Source organism: Crotalus tigris, unplaced genomic scaffold, assembly GCF_016545835.1.
Source record: "Crotalus tigris isolate CLP2741 ecotype Arizona unplaced genomic scaffold, ASM1654583v1 scf7180000024293.1627790, whole genome shotgun sequence".
In the NCBI taxonomy this organism is placed as follows: Eukaryota; Metazoa; Chordata; class Lepidosauria; order Squamata; family Viperidae; genus Crotalus; species Crotalus tigris.
The window spans coordinates 549,385-572,301 of NW_024100466.1; the positions used below are offsets into that span (position 1 = coordinate 549,385).

The following is a 22,917-nucleotide window of genomic DNA, read 5'->3' on the forward strand; positions in this document are numbered from 1 at the left end:
ACCCCCTGCCATTCTGGACAAGTAACGGTCCGGTCTCCTCTTAAAAGCCTCCAGTGTTGGAGCATCCACGGCTTCTGGAGAAAAGCTCTTCCACCGGTTAATTGCTCTCACTGTCAGGAAGTTTCTTCTTAGTTCCAGGCTGCTCCTCTCCTGGATTAGTTTCCGTCCTTTGCTTCTTGTCCGGCCTTCTGGGGCTTCGGCTGAATCCCTCTTCTTTGCGGCAGCCCCTCAAATATTGGGAGACGTCTAGCACGTTCCCCGGTCTGTCTCTTTGTTGGACTACACAGCCCGTAGAGCGTGCCGTTCGGAGGGCGCTTCGCGGGGCTAACCCGGGGGGTTGGTGCGCCCGCGCCTGGGAGGTTCGCCTCTGCGATGCCGCCGCTCTCCCGGCCATTCAGTCCCCGCGTGGACCGCAGAGCACACCAGAAGCGCGGCGGCTCTGGCGGGCGCGGAAGGAAACCGGCAATCCGCCCCCGACTTGCGGCAGGCCCGGCCGCTCGCACGCTCCCGCCTCCGCCCCTCTCCCTCCCCGAAGCGCGGCCGCCGCCCAGACCTCACCGCCCCTCGCGAGGCTCCCGGGCCGCCCGAACCCCCCGCTCGGCCCGCCGGCTGTGGGGGAAGCTTCTTTCTGCAGACCGGCGGCTGCCCGCCCGCCTCATCAGCCGCCGCCGCGCCGCCGCAGGTGGGTCGAGGCGGGCGCGCTGCTGGGCGGGGCGCCTTTCTGGGGCGGCGCCTGGTGGGGGGCCGCGCGGGGAGGGTCGAGGAGCGTATCGACTGGGGCCCTGAACCGCCCCGCCCTCCCAGCCAAGGGCCGCCCGTTGCGGAGCCCGCGGCCAATGACAGGCGGCGGAGGCGAGGGGGGCTCCGGCACAGGTTGCCGGGGACGACGGTGAGGCGGCGGCGGCGGCGGCGGCTCAGTCGCGTAGGTGACGGGCGCGGCGGCGGCGGCGGCGGCGGCGGAGAGATGCTGGCCGCGAGGGGGATGGCGGCCCCAGGACGGAGCGTCCCTCCCGCCCGAGCCCCGCGGCTCCTGTGAAGGTAGGGCCCGGAGGCGAGGGGTAGATCCCCACTTGGAGCGAGGGGTAGATCTCCTCTGGGCGGACGGCGGTGTTCCGGCGCTCGCCCAGGGCCGCTTCCCGAGAGGTCCCGGGTGCGGAGCAAACGGGCCCCGCGAGGGAGGCGCTCGGGAAAGCCGTCGGCCTTCCGCGGGAGGAAACGGGCCTCGGAGCCGCCCTTCGCGGGGGGGGCGGCGGCGGCGGAAGCCGGGCTCGGTGCTGGCGGAAAGGCGAAAAGGGGACGCAGAATCGCCGGGCGAGCCCGCTTCCCGGCCCTCCCCTCCCCCGGCGCGCCCAGAGCAGCTTCGTCACCGCGCGGCTCGTCGCCCCTCGGTCCGCCCGCCCAGCCGCGGAGCCGCAGGGGGCGGGCAGAGGGAGCGGCTCGGCCGGGCGCGCGTTTTGGCCGCTGATCGGCGCGCCCCGTTCCCGCCTGGTCCTGTCGCGCTCGGCCGCCACCGACTCCAGCGCCGCCGGTAAGTCGGGCCCTGCTGGGGTTGCGAAGGGGCGGGAGAAGGGCCGCTACACCTGCCGGCCTCGCTCGGCTCGAGACCGGAGAGCCTCGCCTCGCTTCTCACGGCCAGGCCTCCCGCGGGACAACCGACGGCCGAGTCCGGGAAGCCGCGCTCGATGGGCGTCGGCGGGGCGCCTTCCCCGACGGGGTCCCTGCGGCGGCCTCGGCGGAGGAGGGTCCGAGCCGGTCGGGCGCTGCTCTCCGTTGCTCGGGCCGGCATGACGGCGCTGGCCGGAGACTTCGCGCGACCTTTCTCCGCGTTTGCGCTGCGCTCTTCGGCCTTTCCCAGCCGGGCGAGGGCTGGGTGCCGGACAGGCGGTCCCGCAGGCCGAGAGGGCTCGATATTCAGGGGCTGCTCTGGCCGAGCTGGGAGACTCCCGTGGGCAGCCCCGCCCTCATTCGGGCGAAATGCCCTCGGCTGAGCAGCCACCGACTGCCGCCAAGTAGCAGCGGGCCCAGCCCGGCCGCGCCTGCCCGGCGCTTCGGCGCGCTTAACGCCGAGGGTAAGGTGGTGGGCGAAGCGCGCATGCGCCTGCCTTTGTGGCCGCGGGTAGCCGCCCGGTCGGCTGCGTCGATCCGGTTCCCCGCTCTGCTCCGGCCACCCTCTCCGTTGTCCCCGCTGCTCTGTCACTGCCGGGCACCGACTGCTCGTCACCGGGTCGGGAGGCAGGGCGCGCCGGCCCCTTCCGCGGTGAGCGCTACGAGGGCTCTCAGCGAGGACAACCGCACAGGAGCGCGGCGATGCTTTGGCTCGGCCGCCCCTTAACCCCCCCATACACGCACGCACGCGCAGAGGGTCGGAGGAAAGGCGGCCTCTGGGGGGGCACGTTGCCGGGCTGCCCCAAGGCCGCTGGTGCTGGGTCGTTGCCGAGGAGGGCAAGCCGGACCTGTCCCCGCCCGCTTGGCTTTGGGCGGCTGGCCAGGGCCCCGTTGGCGCTGCAGCAGGGCTGGCTCCCTGCACTTGAAAGGCCTCCCCTGGCGACTCTCTGGTTGTGCCAGTAAGGGAGGATGCGGGGCTGGCACCCAATCAACTCCTGGGGCTGAGTCCAACATTTTGACTGTTGCAATTGTCCTTTTCTGTTTGATTGGTCGCAAGGGAAGCCCAAGGAGCTTTACTGAAAATCTGTAACCAGAAAAATAAATCCATAATAGGTTAACCAAAGTATAGCCTGAAACTGGAAACAGATTGTGGATTGTGGTTGTAGACATTTCAAGCAAAGCATTTAACAAAATACGGCACCACATGGGCTCACCAAATGAATTGTGAGCTGCTGGACATGAAGATGTCCAGCAAAATGCTGGTCAGTGGGTCCTCCACAAACTGGACTGGGGTGTCAAGTGGAGTACTTCAGCCCTGGCACCTCTACATTTATATTAATGATTGATGGAGAGGGGGAAGGGATGCATATTAGATTTTGAGAGGAAACAAATTCAGATAATTTGAAGACAGCTAGTCAGAAATAAACTGAAAACCATCTTGATAGAAGGGAAGTAATGAAATTGTCTTCAGTTAAATGAAAATCCAATACGGGATGAAGGGTACCTGGCTTGGTAACAGCTCCTTAAGCAGTGGATTGACACTGACGTAGCTCTCTTCAAACTCTTAAAGAAATATCAAACCTCCTTTCTCTTGTCCTAAAGTGAAAGACACAGAATAGTAGATTTATGTTACAGAATGATAGGCTGCAATGGAATGTCAGAGAAAAAGATGCATCCAAGAAAAAGAAAAGCCACTTTTCAGCAAATCTACAAGACTAAAGTGCTACAGAACCTTTGGAAATTGGGATTTCTGTAGTGATGTTTCTACCAAAATGATTTATTGCCACTGCACTCTTAGCAGCTTATCTGGAAACAGGTAAGGTTGTGCTGAGCCGTGGAGTCAAGCGCAGAACCCCCAAAATGGCCGCCCTTCCCTACAGCCTCTTGGCTGGATCAAGAAAGAAAGATTCTTGCTGAAGGAGGATGGTTCGTATGACCTTTGCCATTTATCAGCTCTGGAGGTTCATGGGGAATTGTTTCACTGAGGAGGAGGAGGAGGAGGAGGAGGAGGAGGAGGAGGAGGAGGAGGAGGAGGAGGAGGGAAGATTTGGGAGACAACAGAAGAAAAGAATCTGTCGTCATTGATCAATGCTAAATGATTAGAGTAGCTACGCTTGGGAGCTGGCCAACATACTTCTGATTCTGGGTAACTATACAATAAAGGAGCCAGGATTGCAGGCCCAAAGAAATAATAGCTGATGTTCTTGTTTGCAAGAAGCTGGAGCAGACATCCACCTCTCCCTATCTCCTCTTGGGCCCAAGCAAAACCCTTCCAATTCTCATAGTAGTCAGGATGGAATTGCTGCCATTAAAAAGTCCTTTAGGTAGGGAGGGGCAAAGTCTCTCCTCCCAAACCCCAATTGGGGGGAGGTTTTGCACACTCCCTGAGCAAGTAACTGCCACACCAGACTAGATGATTTAGCAAAAATAAACCTAAACTAAGAAGGACCCAACCTGGGACATTCTGCAAGGATGGTTCTTTTGGCACAGAGACATCACTGTTGTGAATGCAGTATTTTCTTGGAGCCAGACAGAATCTTCTGATTTGGACAGGTATTCCAAGTAAGGCCTGCCAGTGGTCTTCTAATGTTTGAACTCTTGTATTGTAAGACTTATGCCATGTTTCCATATACCCAACTGAGGAAGCTCTCAAGGTTGCCAGACAGAAATACTATACTTTTTGTAATGCATTTTATTTTTATGCTTTATTTCATATTTAGCATCTAAATTCTAAAATAGTTTAGAATTACTAGTAATAAATTATTAGATACATGCTTACCCAGAGAAAATGTGTTTATACTCTAGTAGAGAAAATGTCTACCACAGGTCAAGAGCTTGGAGTTTTCACTTGTCTGGATAGCTTCAGACAACTCAAGGAGACATGGAAGCTCCAAGACCCACAAAGATCACTTGGGGATCAAGTAAAGAGAGGATTCACATGAATTGCAGGATGTGGGGCCGCCTCAAAGCCCCCACGTGCTTCTGGGGCCTCTTTCTTCTGCAAAAAGATCTTTTTCCTACCACGGTCATCAACCCTCTTCAGATTACACCCAGGCTCAATCCAATGGGGACTTGTTTACAGAATACCACCGAAGAAAAGAAAGACTCCCGTTGTTTCAGGGATGCAGGTGCCCCATAAAGCCTTGTCTGCTCCATTTCTCCGCCTTCTAATCCTGATGCTCAGAGGGCTTAACGTGGGCCACTCACACCTCTACCTTTCTTCCCCTTTGGCAGTTGCACAGCAGCCCAGCAGCAACAGCTCCCTGCAGTCATTGAGCCCAAGGCTCTCCCAGACCAAGGAGATTCAGCAACAGAAAGTGAATCCTTCACTGAGGACAGGAGAGCCAGCAAATAAGACACGGACAACCAAAAGTTGTCCGTGGCCAATTAAATCTACGTAACACTTGGGGAGCGGCATTCCAGGACTATGTGCAGTTGTATTATCTGCAGATTTAGTGCATCACTAAAACTTAGATCACTGGAAATAGCTTTCTGGTTTCTACTCTGAGGCCTGGAATGGCCTCTTCTGGACAATATCCCTAGGTTTAAAATTGTGCAAATTAATGCTGATCCAAGAAATGCAGCTCAAATCCTTGAGGTACAACAAGCGAGAAGAGGCTGGAGAGAGCATCCTAGTAACCAGTGTGGAATCAAAATGAAGTCCAGGCCTGGTCAATGAATTTCTTCTTGGGTTTGGGCTTCACGATTGTCTTCTCAACTAGGATGAACCATCTGGGGTGAAAATGTCTACAGCAGAGTGAGGGGACGGCTGACCAGACTGTGCCGTCTCATTCGTGTCATTCGTGGAATGTTTAGTAGGCCTCACTTGCCCTCTGCCTTGAGAAGACGATAGGGCAGGCGATGCCCTCCTTCCCACCGGCGGCTGCTCTTCCTTGTCTGCCTGCACAGCAGCTTCCAGGGTAGAACTGGAGGCTCTCATGGACTGAGTGGACTTGACTGAAGGGAGAGGAGAGGAGACAGCGGTGCTCGGCCATTAAGAAATCCATGTTGTGGACTTAACTGAAATCAATGCACAAATACAACCTTTTGAATGTATTTAAGCTACAATCTTTTAACAAAGATGATTGTTCTGAATTGTTTACATTGATTAAGCAAATTCATTCTTGTATTCATACTACACACTGAGAAGAACAACATCCTTTTGGCTTGAGTCTTTTCCTGCCTGGAAGCCCTCAGTTTTAAAGCTGCCTTTGGAAGCGCTCTCTGGTTAGGACTTGGCCCACTGCTGGCGGCAAGGTGGCTGGCCGGCTGGATCCCCTCTCTGGGAAGAGAAGTCTCCCCTCCCCCCCCTCCTCCGCCTCCTGGATGGTGAGGCAGGTGCTCCAGAACCTCCTTTCTTTGATGCAATCAGAAATTCATGCTCCCCTTGTTTATACATAGATTATTTCTGTATTTATAAGTGAAGTGAAAAAAGGCTGTCCGTATCGTAGTTGTTTTGTCACAACAATAGCTGGACAAGTCCAGTATAGAGGATGGTATAAATCTTTAATAAGGAAATGGTGATGGACATTTAAGCTGTTTCAAGTCTTTGGTCATCCCAGATGGACTGGTGGACAATCTCCTCACAGGAAGGCGCATAAAGACTGGAGGAAGCAGCTGTGGTTTGCAGTGCAGCCCAAGACAATCTTTTACAGTTGGTTGATGGTTGTTAGAATTCCTTGTTTCTTTGTGCTATCCCTTGTGAACGTTCTCGTGAAGGGGGGGGTAGAAACTGCTGGGCTGGGAAGGGAGGATGCTTCCACTGGGGCAAAAGAGGAGGAAGAGAAGGGAAGGAGAAGGGGGGGGGAGCTTGGCTAATGGACAGAAGCCTACTCTGACTTTGCCACGCAGCTTTGGGATGTTGGGATGTTAGCCGCTACACTTGGGGTTCTCTTGGAAAGCCGTGGGGCAGGCAGGCTGTGTAATCACCATCCTGGCACAGAAAAACCATTTTGCTTAGAATAAAAATGGGGGCAGGACAGCTGCTCAGCATGGTTTAAAGATAACGTGGGAACGCTGAGGGGCAGGAAGGGAGGGAGGGGGCCCGGGAAGGGAATGAGCCTCCGCAGGCCCAGCTGCATTTGGCCCGCTGCCCAACGCCCTTGCTCTTCTGCCGGCTTCGTTCCCCCCGCCCCCCAAGGCGCTCCTGTCTGGGCAGGGGGAGGCATTCGGCCGACGCACGAACTGCCACTTCCCGCTACAGGCAGCTTCGCCTGGCGGCTCGCCGGAGGTGGCCCCGCTTCTTCCGCGCCGGCCGGGCGGGCGGGCTCCAGAGCTGCGCAACTCTACCGCCGGGGTCCCGGTGGCCCCGCCAAGTCCGCTTCCCGCGGGAGCCGCCGCCGGTTTCCTCCCTCAGTCCCGCCGGGCTCGTGGGAGGCGAGGCAGGCGGAGGAGCGCGGCCCCTGAAGGCAGCGGGGGTCCCTTATTTGCGCGCCCCATGCGGGTCGGACCGGAGGGGCTGCTGCCGGCGGCTGATACGGGCGGGGCGCCTGCTGGGCGGCCCCGATAAGCGCGCCGGAGAAGGAGTCGCTTCGCCCAGCGGCAGCGCCTCGCCCCCCCCCCGGAGCTTCTCCGCCGAGGAGGCGCTCCGAAGCGGGCCTGGCTCGTCTGCCGCGCGGGCCTGCCTCCCAGCCGGCCGGGAGCCTCGTCCGAGCAGCCTCCGTTCGGGAGGGGGGGCGCCTATTCGGCCGGGGGTCTCCCGAGGCTGACCCGCCCCCGGCTCAGCTGCGCCGGCCGCGTCTGCTCGGGGGACCCTGGCCAAGCGTCTGAGGGGGCGCCGCCTTGCGCTGCTTCGCCCCCGGGCAGAGGGGAGCGGGGGAGGAGCGGGGCCGGGCCGCGGCTCCGGGCTAGTGACGGGCAGCTGCTCCTGGTTATGTCACAGCAGCATTTGCAGCGGCAACAAGCCGCGGTTCAGGTTTGGGCCCTCTTCTCCCCCCTGACCTTCCAGATCAGTCCTGTGCTGAGTGTGGGGGCCAAAGTCGGAAGGCAGCGTTTTCCTGTGGTGGTTCCAGCAATACGGGAGCTCCCTTTGAGGTTTTCCCCGGACCTGATGGCCTTCCTGACAGAATGGAGAGCTGAATTGTTCCAAGTCTCATCTTGCAGAATACGGAATAATAGTTGGAAGGGAGCTTGGGGGTCTTCTAGTCCAACCCCCTGCTAGACTATTCCAGACAAATGGCTGTCTATATCTCTTCTTGAATCACCCGCAACTTCTGAAGGCAACCCTTTCCAATGATTCATTGTTCTCACTGTCAGGAAATTTCTCCTTAGTTCTAATCTAGGCTGCTTCTTTCCTTGATTAGTTTCCATCCATTGCTTTTTGTTCTGCCTTCAAGAGAATAACCCTATCTTATCTGTGGCAGCCTCTCAAATATTTGAATGCTGCTATCATGTCACTCCTCATCCTAGACTAGACCTACCCAATTCCTGCAAGCTCAGGCAATGCCACCCTTCTAAGTATGCTTTATCCTCCAGTCCCCAATCGGCTGTTCTCTGCTCTCTTTCTGGAGTCTCAACATCTCTTTTGTATCGTGATCAGAACTGGATACAGTATTCCAAATGTCATCTTATCAAAGCAGTATATAGCAGAATTAGTACTTCATATGATCTTGATGCTGTCCTAGGATTGCATTGGCTTTTTTGGCAGCTGTAGCACACTGCTGCCTCATACTTAAGGGATTGTCACTAGGACTCTTTGATTCCTCTCAGAGTTGCTGCTGAAGTTCAAGATTAAGGGCCTTCCCTTGTGAACAGGAGCACCAGCACAGGAAGGATGGAAACTCAAACCAAGATTTGATTAGATTTTTTTCCCCAGCTTTGGGTACAGACTTACTCCAGATGCCAAAATTAGTGCCCCAGTGGCCTGCCATTTTGAGGCAAAAGCAATCCTCTTGGTTTGATGCAACCTAAAAAAAAAAAACCTTCCTGCAGCAATGGGGGGGTCTGCCCCGCCTAATTAACCCCACAAGCTAGTTTATTTGGATCATTGCCCTGCCCTTCTACCAAAGGGCAAACACATTCCTAGCTTTAAAGTATTGTATTTATGTAATTAAGCATATTTTTAAAACTACTTGTCTCCAGGTGATCCTGGGTGGCTAATAGAAATAAAAAGACCAAAGAAAACCAGCCTGTCCGTTTAATATTAACTTGGTTAACTCAATCTCCTCAAGGAGGCTGATGCAGAGCAACCCTTTGAGTAGCACTGACCAGGCACACCATTGTTCACATCGACCCAGCAAGGGGAGTTTTGTAGCTGCAACACCTGCTGGTCCAGGGACTGCAGTGTGGAAGAGGGAACATCTAAATGACCATCTGTTGCCCCTGGGAAGGAACTAGCTAGAGCTGCCGCTCCAGACCTCTGCAGAGCCCCCATATGAGACAGTGGCTGCTGGCCAAGCCCTCTGGAGAACAAAGAGTGGTCCTCCTCACAGGCCAGCAGCCCACCCGTCTGTGCTGTGGAAAAGGCAAGCTCAGGCAATGCCTATCTGGTGCTCTTCATATTCCCTACTGCCTGTAGACCAGGCTTTGGGGGGAGGGGGAGGAGCAGTGCCCCCATCTGTTCTGGGGGGGCTTCAGCTGCACCCCAAAGATCAGACCCATGGCACCCCAACTGCAGCAGGGTGAGAGAGGCGAAGTCCCTCTTCGCCCTCCTCCTGCCTTTGCTCCTCCTACAAGGGCTCAGTGGAAGACGCCGGGTCCCTTCCTCTCCCCAAGGAACGCTCCTGGCTTCATTGTTGGGCCTCGGGAAGTACAGAGATGGACCCAATCCCTGATGCATGGGCTGAAATCCAGAAAATGTGCAGGGTTGTTCAGCGCCCAGATGCTTTTCTTGACTCTACTCCTTTGATGCTAATTTCCTATAATTCTTGAAGGATTACAGGTGGTTACTTGCCGTCAGAGGTCAAAAATTCTGAATTTACATCTAGGGTGAAATAGGGAAGATGGGAGCAAGGCTTGAGGGCTATTTTAAAGAGCTGAGCCATGAACTCTGCAGCCTCCGTCTGGTCATAGAAAAGGACTGTTGTGTGTGTGTGTGTGTGTGAGGGCTTTGAAACACTGCCTACCTGAAATGGGGGCTACCCTTTAGCTTTCTCCTCCCGGAGTCAGCGCCCTGCTTGTTGATTCAGAAGAAATCCCAAAGGGATAAGCGGGGCCACCTAACAGCACCACCAGCTTTATTATTTTTCATACGTAGCGCCGCTTCAGCCCCAGTGCTCGGCTTAAGTCAACAATCCGGCATCAGACAGGCGGCACCCGGGGAGGAGGAGGATTAACGGTTCTCCCTCGGCATTTCACTGTGGAAGCAACAAGAGAAACCAAGAGCAGATCAAGGGAGGCGAGGCCGGAAGCCCTGCTCCGTGCGGGGGGGGGCGGGTTCCCAGAGGGCGAAATCCATTGCTCTGGAGCGGTTTGCGGCAACGGCCCCGACGCCTCCCCCTCGGGGCTGCCGCAGCGCCGTCCCTTTGCAGGAGCCGCAGCTGCTCCGTTGCTAGGATTGCCTCCGGAGCCTTCCCCGGCCTGCGCCGCTTCCCGTAAAGTTCGCTTAACCCTTCGGAGCAGGAGCCAACCAGCCCAGCCAATCGACGGGGGGGGGGACACAGGCCCATCAGCCATGTGCTGGGGGGGGGGGGCTGCCGAGCTCCAGGTGGGTCTGGGGGAAGAGCGGCAGCCGCTTGGCCAGGCTGAGGAGAGGGCGCTGTCGGCACGGCCACTCAGAGCTGGGGTTTCCTGCTCATGTATTGAGTGTCAACACAGCCGTGGGAAACATTTGTCCCTCCCCCATTTCTCTCCCCCTTCCTCCCCCTTTCCCTCCAGGAAGGAAATCGCTGCCCTTCAACGCAGGCAAGTTCTCCAGCCTCAGAAGCGATGGAGGGCAGGCCGAGAGAGGCTGAAGGGCTTCTGCTGCGGAGATGCAGGGAACCGGCTGATGTACAAGGTCTCCCTCCTTCTCCCCAGAGCGGTTCTCTTTCATTGTTAAAACTGGGAAGCCCCCGCCCCCTCTTGCCCACCTCCCCAGCCACCCATCAGCTCATCCCCCAGGCACAAGGCTTGGGAGGGGTTGCAGGGTCTCCCAGCTGGGCCTGGCTGAGGGCTTGCCGTCGGAAGCGGGGCCCCTGAACAGACCCTATGCGCCTCTAGGGATGCCTTTTCCTTCAGTGCGCATTCACAATGCCTTTTGAGTTCTGGATCATGCTGTAGGTGAAAATATTTCACTGGCTGAAGAGAGATTTCCTGTCTTCTTCCCGGGTCGGGCTCTGGAGAATTACCAGTGATTGACTGGGGGGGGGGGGAGATCCTGCTGGCCCTTTCAAGTGCCCTGGGGAAAACTAACTTTTTATTTTCTTACTCCCACATTTTGACCTGGGTCTCCAAGGAAAGGTTCAAAGACAGAGAGCTTTAGCTTGAAACCCCAAGCAAGTTGAGTGGGGACTGGGGGGGGGGGCATTCTGGTTCTGAATGGGTTTTTTCTCTCCCCAAATAGAATATAATTCTTTATTGGCCAAGTGTGATTGGATACACAAGAAATTTGTCTCTGGTGCATAAGCTCTCCGTGTACATAGAAGTAATAGTATAAATCATGATCATAAACAACAAAAATACATTCATCATGAATCATACGATACAATAGTGATAGTCAAAGGATATTAAATAAACAATCAACATAAATCATACTAGGATACTAAATAAAACAATATAAATCGTGAGATACAAGCAACAAAGATATAGTCATAAGGAGATAGGTAATAAGAAAGGTGAGCAGAATAATAGTAATACAGCCTTACTAGGTAGTTTGATAATGTTTTGGGGAATTAGTTTTCTAAACAGAGTGATGACTGGGGGGGGGGGAGGGAGAAACTCCTTGTGTCTGGTTGTTTTGGCGTTCAGTGCCCTATAGCAGACCTGAGGGGAGGAGTTGAAGCAGTCCATCTCCAGGAAGTGAGGGGTCTGCAGATATTTTCACAGCCCTCTTTCTGACTCTGCAGTATGTGGGTCCTCGATGGAAGGCAGGCGGTAACAATTGTTTTTTCCGCAGTTCTAACTATCCGTTGAAGTCTGTGTCTGTCTTGCTTGGTCGCAGTGCCAAACCAGACATTAAAAAGGTGCAAATAACAGACTCAATAATTCTTCTGTCTTGTATCAGCAGCTCCTTGGGCAGTCTGAGCTCTCTGAGTTGGCGCAGGAAAAATATTCTTTGTTGTGCTTTTTTGATGACATTTTTGATGTTAGGTATCCATTTTAAATCTTGAGATATTATAGAACCTAGAAACTTGAAGGTTTCTACCATTAATATTGTGTTTTCTAGTATTATAAGAAGTGGTACAATAGTAGGGTTTCTCCTAAAATCTACTATTTCTACAGTTTTGAGTGTGTTCAGTTCCAGGTTTTTCCAGCCACACCACAAGGCTAGTTGTTCAACCTCCTGTCTGTATGCAGATTCCTCGTCTGGAATGAGACCAATCACTGTTGTATCATCTGCAAACGTCTGTACTTTAACAGAGGGGCCTTTAAGAGATGCAGTCATTGGTACATAGAGAGAAGTGGAGAGAGCACACAGACCTGGGGGCTTCTGTGCTAATTGTACAGGTATCTGATGTGATTTTGCCTAGCTTCACTTGTTGCTTGTTGTCTGTTAGAAAGCTTATGATCCACTTTCAGGTGTGGTCAGACACAGCTACCTGATTTAGGTTAGTGAGAAGAATATCTGGAATGATGGTATTGAATGCCAAGGTGAAGTCTACAAAAAGGACCCTTGCATAGGTCTTTGGAGAGTCAAGATGTTGTAGGATAAAGTGCAGAGCCGTATTAACAGCATCATCTGCCAATCTATTTGCTCGGTAGGCAAATTGCAAGGGGGTCTAACAGCAGATCCGTGATGGCTTTCAGGTGGGCCAGCGCTAACCTTTCAAAGGCTTTCATAACTACAGGTGTCAGAGCAACCGGTTGGTAATCATTCAGTTCTTTGATAGAGGGTTTCTTTGGCACTGGGATGATAAGAGCATTTGAAGCAAAAGGAGCATAGCACATCTCTAGTGATATATTAAAGATGCGGGTGAAGACAGGGGCCAATTGGTGTCAGCACAAACTTTCAAGCAAGAAAGTGTTACCTTGTCCGGGCCTGGTACTTTTCCAGGCTTTTATCTGTGAAATGGACCTTGCACATCATTTTCTGTGATCACCAGAGGTAGGGGGCCCAGGGGGATGGGGTCGGTTGTAGGAGGTTTGGCTGTTGTATCTGAGTTGGAGGTGGTGGAGATAGGTGACAGTGGTTTCCTCTCAAACCTACAGTTAAACACATTCAGGTTATCTGCCGGTTGTCGATTCCCTTTGGCATGGAGAGGAGATTTGCTGTAACCAATGATATTTTTGAGAGTTTTCCACATATTTTCTGGTTCATTTGTTGAGAGCCGATTCCTTAGTTTTTCAGAGTAGCTTCTTTTTCCTGCTCCGGTCTCCCTCGTTAATACATTCCTGGCCGGATTGTACAGCATTCTATCTCCTTTCCTGTAGGCTTCCTCTTTGGCACGACCTAGCTGCTTGAGTTTAGCTGTGAACCAAGTCTTGTTGTTACTGTATATTTGCAGGTTTCTGTTGGCACACATAGGTCTTCACAAAAACTAACATGACGTTACAGTATTTGTGAGTTCATCCAGGTCTGCAGAGGTGTTTTTGAAAACTTTCCTACCTGTGCAGTCAAGGCAAGCCTGTAGCTTTAACTTTGCCTCCTCAGTCCAAGACTTCACTGATTTAATTGTTGGTTTTGTGGTTTTAAGCCTTCCTCTATAAACATGTACAAGGTGAATCATACAGTGATCAAAGTGTCCCACAGATGTTCGTGGGAAAGCCCGATAAGCATCTTTTAATATTGTGTAGCAGTGGTCTAAAGTATTCTTGCCTCTAGTGAGGCAGTTGACATGCTGGAAGTATTTTGGTAGCTCTTGGCTTAAGTTAAGTTGAAATCTCCTAACACAATGAGGGGTGAATCAGGATATTTTTCTCCAGCCCACATAATCTGGTCAGCTAGAGTTCCTAATGCATTGTTTATGCAAGCTTCTGCTGAAACATACATACACTGCAAATAGAAGGAATGAGGAGAACTCTCTTGTGGAGAATAAAATGGTTTGCAATTGATAATTAATGACTCTAAGTCCACATCACAGAATTTCTTTAGTGTAGTTACATTTTTGCACCAATAGCTGTTGATATAAAAGCAGAGACCCCCTCCCTTTTTTTACCATATGTTAAATAGGGGCTTCTTGTGGAGATGCTGCTCTTCCATTGCACAAGTGGGAAAAGGCTTCCCCCTCCCTGGGGTTTCAGCCGCAGCCCGGCTCAGGTTGAGGGCCCTTTCCGGGGCTGCAATCTGCCAGCACATCTACACACACACACACACACACACACACACACACACACACACCTTCTCTGAGCATCCCTCTGTTAAACTCTCTGTCTCCTCTTTCCCCCCTTCAGAATTCCCAGAGTGAGCTGAAGCTGCTATCGTGGAAGCTGAATGGAAAAGTTGCAGAAGGTAACTTCTGGGGGTGGGGGTGGGGGATTGTTTGTTCAGCAGTTTGGAAAACGTGCCCAGTGTTCCTTTCTGAAGGTCCTTGGTGCTCTCTGAGTTTGGTGGTTTTCTTGCAAACATTTCATTACCAAACTAGGCAACATCATCAGTGCTAGTAGGGGGCACTCGTGAGCAGAGCCCACTCCTTTCTAGGTAGCACTGGTGTTACCTTGTCTGGGTAATGAAACGTCTGAAAGGAAACGACCCGGCTCAGAGAACCACCAGGGAGCCTCCATTTCAAGCCTGGGCTACAAACGTTCTCCTTTAGGCTACTCCTCTCTGCACAGAGGTATTGGCAGCAATGCAGCAGAGGAAGCAGAGGAGGCCCTGGCACTGCCAGTAAGTGGCTGTTGCAAGACTTCCATCTTCCCCACAGCTCAGACAGAAAAGAAAAGGGTGAAGGTTAATCAGTTGTTGGCAGAACAACTGCAAAAAAGACTCAGTCATGACTGCTGTGGTGATACCAAAGGCCCCCTATTCACAGTTGTGGAAGAGCCCCCAAAGGTGGAAGCGGGCTGGTGCCGGGTCCTTCCTGCTGTTGGGGGTGGACAGAGAAAGGGGAGGGAGGATGCAGGCAGTGGTGGGATTCAGCCAGTTTGCACCACTTTGGCAGAACTGGTAGCCAATTTGTTGTTGCCTCACACAAGAGGGCACTTTGACCTCCCACCAAGGGAGCTGATCGCTCTCAGGCCTGTGAGTGTTTGAAGAGGCCACGCTCCTGAAGGAGGCCAAAGGCAGCGAGAGGCCTGCTTGAGCCTTCCTAATTAGCCTCCTCCTTTTTCCTTGCAGCATCTGACTTCCCCGAGGAGCATCATTGTCTCGACTCGGGGCTCAGGGATCCCCGGATCTCCCTCCAGCATTGTGGTGAGAGCCTGCAGATGCCTTGAGTCCACTTATCCTGCTTTTAGCAAACTTTGGCGAGCTTAAAAACAGAACAAGGAGAGCAGAGGGCAAAGGAAGGTGCTCTGAGGAGGGAGCAGAGAAAATGCCTTTTTCTCACCAGAGTTTGAGGGAAGAAAGTTGCTCTTGGAGGGAGGGATGAGCAAAGCTTCCTTGGCCTGAGCCAGGAAGAGACAGGCGCATGCAGTGCTGGGCAGGAGTGGGGCTGCCCTGTCTGCCCCTCACCCCCAGATACAGCGGCTCTGAGGGAGGGGCAAAAGAGCATGGGGAAGCCAGAGGGGATACTGGGACCTTCAGACAAAGGAAACCGGGGGTGGGGGTGGGGGTGGGGGTGGTGGTGTGTGTGGAGTTGAGGCACAGGAGTCCCTCAGCATCTCACAGACTCATCTGGCCCTCAAGGCATATTCCAGTCCCTCTGAAAGCTTTCGCTTCCCAAGGAGGAAATTTAGTGTGTGAAGGGTTGGGGTCCTCTCGAGAGGGCAGAAGCAGACACCCCCTCCCGGGCTGGCTTTGTGGCCATGGTGGGTCTCGAACTTGAGTTTTCCTGCTTTACCTTAACCACATGATCAAACCAGCTCTCCCATCACTGGGGAGGTGCTACGCAACCTTGGCTCTGGCTTATGCTCCCTAAGTCCCAACAGAATGTGGGCAGCTCCCCGGGGGGGGTCCCAATCTAGGCTTGGAAGAATGGGGCGGCCTTGTGGAAGCACCTTGCTTTTCTCTTTCTGTGCCAACCTCATAAGATGGCCCCTCCCCCCGGCCTCTTCTCTCCTGTTCCCAGGCCAAAATGGACGACGAAGTCCTTGGCTACAAGGACTTGGCAGCCATCCCCAGGGACAAGGCGATCCTGGACATCGAGCGTCCTGACCTAATGATCTACGAGCCCCACTTCACCTACTCCCTCCTCGACCACGTGGACCGGCCAGGGAGCCGAGAGGTGAGGCCTGCAGTCGGTGGGGCTGGTCTGTCCTACTGGGGGAGTGGAGGACGGCCAGGCTATCGCACTGCTCCCAGACGAGTTTCCTGCAGTGATCACAGCAGCAGCTTGGCAATGTTAGGGCAACCGTGAGGGGCTTTAGCGGAGTAACATTAGGTCGAGTAACGTACGCCTCTCCCGGCTGTTCTTCTTGCAGCCTTCGCTCTCACCCACGTCTCTCTCTCCTCCCCCATCGCCAGAAGTAAGTGCTCCTCCGATGGACGGTTGGATGGGCAGGGAGTTGCTGGCACTTGGGTGGGGGGGCTCAGACTAGGTCTGCTTATATGGTAGACTTGCTGTCCTTGGCAAGGAAGCTTTGAAGAAAGGAGCCACTCTCGGGAGGAGGGGATACAAAGCCCAGCAGCCACTCCTTGGTGTCCCTCTGTCGATGCGCTCTCTGCTTTCAGGTCAGCCATGACTGGGCAGAGGCCAAATCCCCAGGAAGTGTTGGCAAGGCCTCCGGGCGCCGGGCCGGCAGCAGAAACCGCTCTGGAGTCCAGCACTTCCATCATCCTGGTACGGCCTTCCTCGGGGCAAGTGAGCCCCTCCTGCTCCAACTGCCAGGACTTCTGCACCGCATCGTTCTGAGTCTGGTCCAAGAGCTGCAGAGAGGCTCATTTCCCTAACGTTTGGGGCCATTTTTGAAGGGGCACGGGGGCCACCCATTTGCCTCTTCGAGCCCCCCCTTGTCCAAGCCCACCCTTTTGGTTTTTCTCCTCTGGGTGGTTTGCAGGTGGTCTAACATGCTGGTTTTATTCCAGCCTCTGGGTCAGCAGGGTGCAGCCCCCCCCCCCAAAAAAGTGGAGTTACTCTGCAAATACACCATCGAGGGAGGGAGAGGGAACAGGGTGGACCTGGGCATCCTCTTTTCATGGAGGTGCTCACCCATTTCTATTCCTTCCCCAGAGACCAACACAGCGGAGATGAACATCTACAAGAAGCCCCCCATCTACAAGCAGAGAGGTAGGAGCTGCTCCTGTGAGGGGGGTAGGGGGGTGGTAGCGTTATCTGGGACTCAGGACTGTTGATTTCTTCCAGACGCTGGGCTGGCACCAACTCCCGAGAGCAAACGGCCGATTGAGGGCCTGATTATTGAATCCTCCAAATTCCCTGCTGCTCAGCCACCGGATCCCAGCCAGCCGGCCAAGATCGAGACCGACTACTGGCCCTGCCCGCCCTCCCTGGCAGTCATGGGTAGGTACTCTTCCCCGGCAGCCCTCGCTGTAGATCTGCTGCTCTGGGCAGCAACCAAACCGCTCAGGCTCCAGGGAATGTTCTCCTCCTCTGTCTTCCCTCGGGGTCCTTTCATTTTATAAAAGAAGGACAATTATCGGTGTTGATCCACAGAAAAAATGGAAAAGCCACAGTTGGTTTTGTTAGGCTGAGTCAGAAGGCTACCCAAGAAAAAGCAGGGCGATCTGAAAGGCAGAAGAGAGGAGGATGCCACCTGGTGTGAGCCCAGGTTCTCTTCTCTCAGGAGCCCCTCAGCTGTGTCCAGGGCCCTCTCTGCCTCTCCTTAACAGAACAGAATAGCAGAGTTGGAAGGGACCTTGGAGGTTTTCTAGTCCAACCCCCTGCTCAAATAGGAGACTCTGTATCTTCCTCAAAGCTGATGGACTCCCCAAATTCTGAAGGGTTGCTTAATGAAGCACAAAGGTCCCAGTTCCAGATCAAGTTTCCTTTGAAATGTGGAGAACTTTAAGATCGCTCTTAAAGGACCTGCTCATTCAAGTATTGCAAGACAAAAACCTTTGGTTTCTAGGCCTTCTGTGGGCACAGGCACACACGCATGCACGCGCGCACACACACACACACAAACTGCAGTTAGTAAATCCTGGTTGCACCCTCCCAGAGACTGAGTGGCGGAGGCAAAAGGCGTCCAAGAGAGGTGAGGATGTGGATGAGGACTCAGAAGAGATGAAAAGTCTCCAGGAGCTGCAGGAACAGGAGCTGAGCAAGGTAGCGGGAAGCACCGTGGGGAGGGGGCGGGTCAGTTGGGGGTTCCTTTCGGCACTCTTCCTTCTCACCACCTTAGGTGGCCTCCAATCTGGGCAAACTCATTCTGAAGGAGGAGATGGAGAAATCTCTCCCAGTCCGGAGGAAGACCCGCTCACTTCCAGATCGAACTCCCTTCCATGCCTGTGAGTGATGCCCCCCCCCTGTCAGTGCTGAGGAGGAGCATGGGGAGGGTGGGCTGTTTGCATGGAATCCTAGAGTGTAATATCAGCCTTGGAAGGGACTTTGGAGATGATCTAATCCACCCCCCTGATAGAGCAGGAATCTGCACCAACAGATGAGTGGGCTCTAAAAAGTCTATTGAAACAGCTGCATCCAAGAATACACTGGCTCATACTATGGGGACATTCATCCTGATGGCCAACCAAATCTGCTTTCTTGTGATTAAAACCCAATGTTTCTTGCCCTGTCTTTAAGCTACTACAGACTAGGCCCACCCCATATGGTGGCCTTTGGGATACTTGAGTGTCATCGTCATCTGCCCTCCACCTGGCTGCTCTCCTCTAGAAATGTTTCTCAAACTCTCCCTCAAACGCCGTGTGCGGAGCTGATGCTACAGTGTCGGTGCAGGACGACCAGTGCAGTGCAGGGGACTCCTGATCTTGGGGTGGTCCTTCCGTTAACAAGGTCTAGCACGGCCTTCCCTTTTTTGTGTAGCTGCATGACACTCTCTTACAATGACAGCTTGAGTGTGAAGGTTGTCTCTTCATTGGACTGGAGATGGTCAAGGGGCCGTTGTTCTGGAGGGCGAGGCGGCCCTTTGGCATGGATCGCCATTAAGGGCACTCCCGTTTTTGAGAGCAGCTGCGGTTGGCGCTGCCGTGAATTGGCATTTCCGCCCTGAGTGCTGCATATCTGCCCTTTCCCACGAGAGAAGGAAGCGGGCTTGCCCTCGGGACAGGGTGATGGAAAAAGTTTACACTAGAACTGTGATTCATTCAATTCCCCAAAGAGGCTAGGAAGACTGGGAAGTTTGGGTTTGTAAAACCTTTAATCCCAATGCCGGCCATTCATAGTTTAGAAATTAACCACAGAAGTGTTTGGGCCTTTCTTGTCCTTGTGCTGCTCCTTAAGAGCAGGAATAAATAAAGTGGTGGGTTCTGGTGTTTTGAAGCCCTCTGGGTCCCCAGCTAACGGACTCCCATCTGCTGCTTGGCTCCCCCCCCATTGCCAGATCTCCTGGCCTGTCACAGCAAAAGGTGCTCCTGCTCCACCCCCCCCCAAGCAGTCCGTCCTCTGTAGCCTTCATTGCCCCACATTGACCAGCTTCTTCTCTTCCAGCTCTGCATGGAGGGAGCTCAAAATCAGCCTCGCTTCCTGCCTCTGGGAGAAATACGCTTGCCAGGGTAAGGGGAGACCCTCTGGAGCAAGGTGGGGCCTGGGGGGCTCAGAAGGCAAGCAAGGAAAAGGGGCAGGCAGGTTGTGGAAGACTTCCTTGCATTGATGTTTCTGGATTTCCACTTTCAAATAAGTTCTTGCTCTTGGTTGTCCGAAGATGGAAATGAAATGAAATTGAAGGGGAGGGAAGGATAGATGGGGGAGGGTGGAAGGAAGGCCTCAGCTTTCAAAGAGAACAGAGCATGTTCTGGGTAGTGGCTCCCCCCCTTTTCAAATTGCCCTGCCCTTCCCTCTCTTCAGCCAGCCATCCTGCCCCAATTCCTCCAGCTAGGTTTGCACTGAACAAGCCCGTGGGGTGCCTGTCCTGCCCTGCCTGCCTCACCCGGGTTGCACGCTTCAGGTTCCAGCCCTGCCTGGACAGCAGCATTTTCACAGCTGCTCAAGCCTTGCCTTGTTCGTAGTCAACCTGGCGGGAGGCGAGAGAAGGCGCCTTGCCCCGTGGATGACGCTGCTCTGCTACTCTCTTTCCCTAGCTGCAGTCGACAGAGTTTGGAACTGGCAGCAGTGAGAAAGGCAGTCCAGGTAAGAGAAACTCCTGTCCATTGCAGGCTTGGAGCAGAGGCAGTCCCCCCCCCCCTTTGGGCCCCTGGAGTCTTTCTGTTCCTCTCCACTCATGGCCCGGCCATATTCTCCTTTCTATCTTGCAGGTCTGCAGGTGAGCAGGCACCCTGATGGGGGAAGAGAGCAGCACAGAGGCCGCACGCACTGACGCCTGCCCATACCCAGCACCCCCAGACTCGGGAGGGGCAGGCCTGAGGAGGGGGCAGGGGCTGCCCACCCTGATCCCATGGGATGGATGGGAAGCCCTGCCTTCAGCTGAGGGCCACCTGTGCCTCTTCCCCTGCAGAATGGCCAGAGAAGCCGCATGGACAGAGGCAGCTCCCTCCCCAGCATGCTGGAGCAGAAGGTGAGAACCCACCTGGGGGGCACAGGGTGGCCGCAAAGCAAGGCCTTCCTCCACAGGCCAGGCCTGATGACCAGCTGGCTGTTTGTTTCTCCCTCGCCAAAGATTTATCCGTATGAGGTGCTGATGGTGACCAACCGAGGGCGAGTCAAACTGCCCCCGGGAGTGGACCGAACGCGACTTGAGGTATGGTGCCTCCCCTCCTGCCCAGGCAGACAGGGACAGACCTGGCTTAGCAGCTGTGGGCTAGGCCAAGCAGCATCCTCTTTCTCCCCCCTCAGCGGCACCTGTCGCCCGAGGACTTCCAGAAGGTCTTTGAGATGCCCCCGGAGGAGTTCTCCCGATTGGCCCTGTGGAAGCGGAACGAGCTGAAGAAGAAAGCCTTTCTCTTCTGAGTCTCTTGCAGCCTCCCTGCCCAGCGTGAGCTCCGCGTGTGTTGTGCATCGCAGAGGCTTTAGAGCACCTCTTGAGCAGGCGCCAAGGAACATTCCTCCCCCCCTCCCAGCCATGAGGAAGCCGGCCGGCGGGCCCCAGTCGGGCAAGAGAAAAGGAGCTGCCTAGGAGTGTGTAGCCCCCCCCCGAGCATGAGCCAGAACCTGGAATAGTTGGGTGAGAAAGGGGGGCACCTCTGCTTCCCTGGCATCTGAGAGGCACCTCCTCAACCACCATTCAGCAGGAGGGACGTCGTCACTGCCTTGGTTGTCCCCCGTGGCCAAATGGCAAGCTTTGTGGAGCAGGCACCCCTAACCAGAGGCACCTCAAAAGGGCCAGTCTCCCTCCTAGCTGCCTTCATTCTCCTCCCCAGGCAGTTGGGACCTTGGATTGCCCCAGCTTGCCCTCCTCTCGTCATGGGCCTTCTTAGTGCCCAGACTTGGGCTGGGCTTCCAGGTGGGGCTCTGGGCAGCGGTGCAACTGCCTGTGCGGGTCTTTGTCCTGGCTGCAGCTGGCTTCCCACTGCCCTGTCCCTGGAGGGTGGAGGATTGCTCCCCCACAAACGGGGAGGTGCATGAGGCCCCACAGCACTCATTCTGAATCCCCTTCCCCAGAAACACATCTTTTTAAGATTGCCCTGCAACTTCACTCTTTCTGGGACAGTTTAAGTCCTTCAGAGGAGGGGTCTGCGCATGAACCTTCTCACACAGCAGAGGCAAGAGTGTGCAGAGACCCTGTTCCCTCCATCACCCACCAAACGGGCATCTGATTGTGTAGAGGTGGACACAGGCATAATGGCTGCTGCTGGGCCACGAGAGCTGGGTGGCAGGAGGGCCTGGGAGAGCGCCACCCTGACAGCTGCTGGCTGCGGGGGGGGGGGTGATGGGGATCAGGAGGCATCTCCTCATTCCAGTTACGCTAACAGGCACAAGGCTGAGATCCTCACTGCAGGCCTAGAGGTGGGTGTGGAATCTCCACTCACCCATGAACAGGAAAGCCCCAAAGAAGAATCAAGTGATGGAAGAGTCCTGCCCAAAGTTCATTTGCAAATAGGAACTCCGAGCTACGCAGATCCAAAGGGGGGGCGGGGGGGGGCTCTCCAACCCTCATGGCAAACAATCTCCCAAGGATGTCATGCTCAGCAGAAAGGAGGCTGCTGCCCGATCGGCTCTTGAGGAACCTGGCACTTTAGGATGAGCCGTGAAGAAAGCGGAAGGCTTCTCTTGCATTCCAACGCCCCAAAGTGGCAAATCCTGATGTGGGACGAGTGCCCCACCTGAAATACAGCTGCGCGAGAACAAAGCTGTGCCACAAATTGGTGGGAACTGCCTTCAGAGGCTCTGCCGCGAGAGCCTGGAACTCCGCTCATCCACTTTCCTACAGTTTCGGCCCACCCTGCCGTTCCCTTTCCTGTCATTCCACTCTGTGCAAATGTAGAGCGCTACTTTTATGATTGTTGTTAAATGTGGGCCTCTTACTGTAGTTCAGTCCCACCAACCTACTTTTGCTGATGTCAAAATCTGTGACAATTTCCCCCTTTTTAATTAAATGTGAAGCAGCTTTATTCAAAAAGCTTCGTTTTGGGCTGGTGTTTCCTTGGAACTGGGGTTGGTGGGTGGCTCAATTCCCTCGGGTGGTGGAATTCTAAAGTGGGGGCTCCCAGTCCCCGGGCCGTGGCCCACCTCCCGGCCTTGAGCTATTCAGAACCAGGTTGCGGAAGTGGCGGGCGAGCGTGCACCTCCCCACTTGTGCAAAAAGCAGGTGAGCACATGCGCACGCTTGCCCACCGCTTGTGTGGAACCATTCCCCCTCCCCCTCCAGCAGTCCTCAAAGCCGAAAAGGTTGGGGAACTCTGTTCTGAAACATTCAATCTAATTGGGCTGTTTCTGAGACTTTATTTACTGCAAATGGCCGTGGAGTCCTGTCCGAAAGGCAGGACCTCTGCTCTGGTGCCCCGTGTTGAGCAGAAGTGGCCTCTGCCAGCCGAGCAGAGCCGAGACTTCTGCTGTTTCCCAGAGAGGAATGTGTTGCCTTGGACAAGCAGGCCTTTGGGAAAGAAAAGCTGTGTCTGCAGGGCCTTCTGATGGAAATAAAGCACGGGGGCTAAGACAAAAGATACGGACA

General features: G+C 54.5%; 2 protein-coding genes across 5 annotated transcripts; one reads left to right on the forward strand and one right to left on the reverse strand.

Annotated features, from left to right (window-relative positions):
- The first annotated feature begins 881 nt into the window (after positions 1–881).
- Positions 882–22,365, forward strand: DMTN (dematin actin binding protein). Of its 4 annotated transcripts, XM_039324209.1 has the most exons (16): positions 882–1,038; positions 14,074–14,131; positions 14,957–15,031; positions 15,849–16,004; positions 16,201–16,245; positions 16,451–16,559; positions 16,950–17,006; positions 17,082–17,237; positions 17,896–18,002; positions 18,079–18,184; positions 19,341–19,405; positions 19,931–19,979; positions 20,105–20,112; positions 20,305–20,364; positions 20,467–20,547; positions 20,643–22,365. In XM_039324209.1, exons 2-16 carry the CDS (start codon positions 14,114–14,116, stop codon positions 20,754–20,756), a joined length of 1,206 nt encoding a protein of 401 aa, XP_039180143.1. In that variant the 5' UTR covers positions 882–1,038; positions 14,074–14,113; the 3' UTR covers positions 20,757–22,365. The 4 variants fall into 4 exon arrangements, with proteins under 4 accessions (XP_039180143.1, XP_039180140.1, XP_039180141.1 ...); XM_039324206.1 differs by lacking the exon at positions 20,105–20,112 and having other exon boundaries at positions 884–1,038; positions 19,931–19,981; positions 20,299–20,364; XM_039324207.1 differs by lacking the exons at positions 882–1,038; positions 20,105–20,112 and adding an exon at positions 1,132–1,528 and having other exon boundaries at positions 19,931–19,981; positions 20,299–20,364.
- Positions 1,542–2,590, reverse strand: LOC120299352 (translation initiation factor IF-2; the record flags this gene model as incomplete). The annotated part of the gene is given in 2 exon segments (XM_039324100.1): positions 1,542–1,931; positions 1,934–2,590. Coding segments are annotated over 2 exon segments (1,014 nt in total), but the record flags the coding sequence as incomplete, so codon positions are not given.
- Positions 22,366–22,917: the final 552 nt, after the last annotated feature.